Source organism: Myzus persicae, unplaced genomic scaffold (genome assembly GCF_001856785.1).
Source record: "Myzus persicae strain clone G006 unplaced genomic scaffold, MPER_G0061.0, whole genome shotgun sequence".
NCBI lineage: Eukaryota > Metazoa > Arthropoda > Insecta > Hemiptera > Aphididae > Myzus > Myzus persicae.
The window spans coordinates 2,999-5,743 of NW_019101168.1; the positions used below are offsets into that span (position 1 = coordinate 2,999).

At 28.2% G+C, this 2,745-nt stretch overlaps 1 protein-coding gene across 1 annotated transcript; it reads right to left on the reverse strand.

Annotated features, from left to right (window-relative positions):
- Positions 1-882: 882 nt before the first annotated feature.
- Positions 883-2,099, reverse strand: LOC111028043. The gene is made up of 3 exons (XM_022306578.1): positions 2,052-2,099; positions 970-1,721; positions 883-889 (listed from the first exon to the last, which is right to left on the reverse strand). The coding sequence occupies exons 1-3, from the start codon at positions 2,097-2,099 to the stop codon at positions 883-885; spliced, it is 807 nt and encodes a 268-aa protein (XP_022162270.1).
- Positions 2,100-2,745: the final 646 nt, after the last annotated feature.

Genomic DNA, 2,745 nt, shown 5'->3' on the forward strand with positions numbered 1-2,745 from the left:
ACATAATACGGATATATTTGCTTTCTATATGTATATACTTTATTATTATAAATTGTATAACAAACATAATGTTAATTATTAATTAATAAAATAATAATAATATAATATTTTAGACGGAATTTTTAATAAAAAAAAGTATTATAAATTATAAATTGTAAATTATTCATTTTTCCAATTGTATTTTTTCTGGCTCTTCACGGCATTCAAAAAAGCTGTATCATCTTTCACCAAGTTCACGAAATCAGTACAGGAACTATTTGTGGAAGGGCGGAAGGCAATATATTTAGTGTTATCATTAATTCATTTTTTATTAAGTCCACTGAACAACGATTACTAACATCTGTCCATTTTAGTTTCATCATCGAAAAAACCCTCTCTACATGAGAATTAGATGGTGGAATACTTAGAATAAATTCTAATAATATTCCAAAATTTTTTAATTTCTGAATTGATAAAAGTTCTAACCATTTTTCATAAACAGTTAAATTATTTTTTAAGCTAACAGTTGGTATAGCAGGCTTGATAATTGTAAATTCTTCAAATATTTCATCTAAAGAAATAACATCAACTAGTCCAAATACTTCAATTATTTTTGCAATATCTTGATAAAGTAACAAATTTGATTTTAAGCAAAGTGGTTCTAAAAATTTTAGTGGCGAATATTCATAATCAAAATGATTAGACAAATAAGTTAATGCAGTGTTGTAGAACATATCAAAGTCTTTTTTTATAGTATTTATATTAGATACTGATAATTTATTCTTACATGTGATGAAATTTGAGCCATAGAACTGTTCATTTATACGAGTTGAAATATTAGTTTTTAACTCATTCATAATATAAAATATCTCGGGGGAACTCGTCTCAGACTTTTGAAGTAATTTACTTGCTTTTTCAAACATAATAATAACATTGGCACAAAAATATAAGTAAATACTTGGTTTTTTAAATAAATGTTCAATTTCTGACTCGTCTTCTTCAAAAAATAAAAGTTTTGTTAATTGATTTGGACAGTCTTCGCCAAGAGATATAAAATAAGATATCAAGGCAGGATAAAACTTGAGAATTTTTTGGACAGCTGGGCCAATTGACAACCACCTAGTAGGACAATGTTTAACTAATTCTTGACATTCTAACTCAGCATACAAAACAAATTCTTTTAAATCTTCGCGTCTGGATGCTGATACAGAAAAATGTGCATATATTTTCAGCACCAAAGTTTCTACATCAAAATCGAGACCATCTAAAGCTTTTCGAAAAGTATTGAGCACTACGTGTGAAAAGCAACCCGACTTAAAAATATTCTTATTATGTGATTGTAAAAGTGTAAATGCTGATCTACGACACCCGAAATTAGAATTTGTGTTATCGGCACTAAATGCTGATACTTTTGACATATTAATATTATATTTTTCCAAAGTTGATAGAACTGAATTACTTATACCATCAGCAGTTTCGCAGGCTTGTTCAAAAAAATCTAATAATTTTATTTGACATCCAGTTTGCAGACAAAAATATTGAACTACAATTGGATACATTTTTCTATTTCCTTTATTAGATGTATCGGTAGCAACTGAAAAGTAAGAAATATTCTGTAAGGCATTAACTATAATTTCTTCTGCTTTCGGCCCAAGTAAATTTTGTACTATAGCTTCAGCTTTAGTACGACCACAAGATATTTTACTGGCTATATTTGAATCGGAAAATATTTTAGGAAGCAACTTAAAATCACAATCAAGAGAATTATAAGATAAGTTATGTTTTATATTATGAAAAATTTTAGAAACTTCCGCCAAATTAACTTATTGACTTTCCGAAGTATTTTTGGTAACAAAAAATGAATTTATTGTACATAATTGTTTACTAGAATTTTCTTTTTGTCTATGGAAAACGCTATTTGCATGGTGTTGCACATCAGATTTACCGCCATGAGTAATTAAAAAGTCTTTCTTACATAGCTTACAATTACCATACAAATTGTTATTTTCTGATTTTCTAAACCAAGTATATGAACTTAACCATACATCACGAAAAGTACAAAGACGTTTTACCTTTTTTGGTGGAGTATGAGTAATATTTTGTTCTTCAGAGTCACTCATTATTATATAACATATGCACACACAGTAACAGTACACCAATAAAAAGTACTTAAATCGAAAAATGCACGGACGAATATAAATAAGCTAAATACAATATTAATCGAACGAATTATTATACAATATACTAAGCACAAATTATACTGTCATCACATCACCGTAAGCACCGCGTAACTGAAGATGGCAATACAGCGTATTATACCATAATAATAAAACGCTATATTACTGATTACTATACAGATAAAATAAACATATCTACAATATACGTATATCTTGGTAATTTGTTAGATATTACAGTTATAAACAACTATAATGTTCAAATTCCATAGTATCTAAATATACTAATAGATTATTGCTATTTACTCAATAACGAATGAAGCATTTTGTCGTTGATTATAAATTGTTAAAGTTTTAACATTTATATAATTTATTGAAGAAAGAGATAAATTGGTAATTTCCTTATGTCCCAGGAAAAATATGTCCCGCATAAATTTTGATCGGGACGCGGGAAAAAATCTAAAAATCGTGAATGTCCCGCAAAAATCGGGACGGTTGGCAACCATGGTTACACCGGGCATATCCTTGACCGCCAAGATTTGAAAATTGTCTATAGGCATACTGAACATTTGTGTGTTAATAGTTTAAGTAA

Coding starts and splice junctions, on each gene's coding strand:
- LOC111028043 (XM_022306578.1), bottom strand. CDS start 2,099: ATGAGTGACTCTGAAGAACAAAATATTACTCATACTCCACCAAAAAAG. Junction 1,722..2,051: donor CTCATACTCCACCAAAAAAG/GTAAAACGTCTT, acceptor TGTGATTTTAAG/TTGCTTCCTAAAATATTTTC.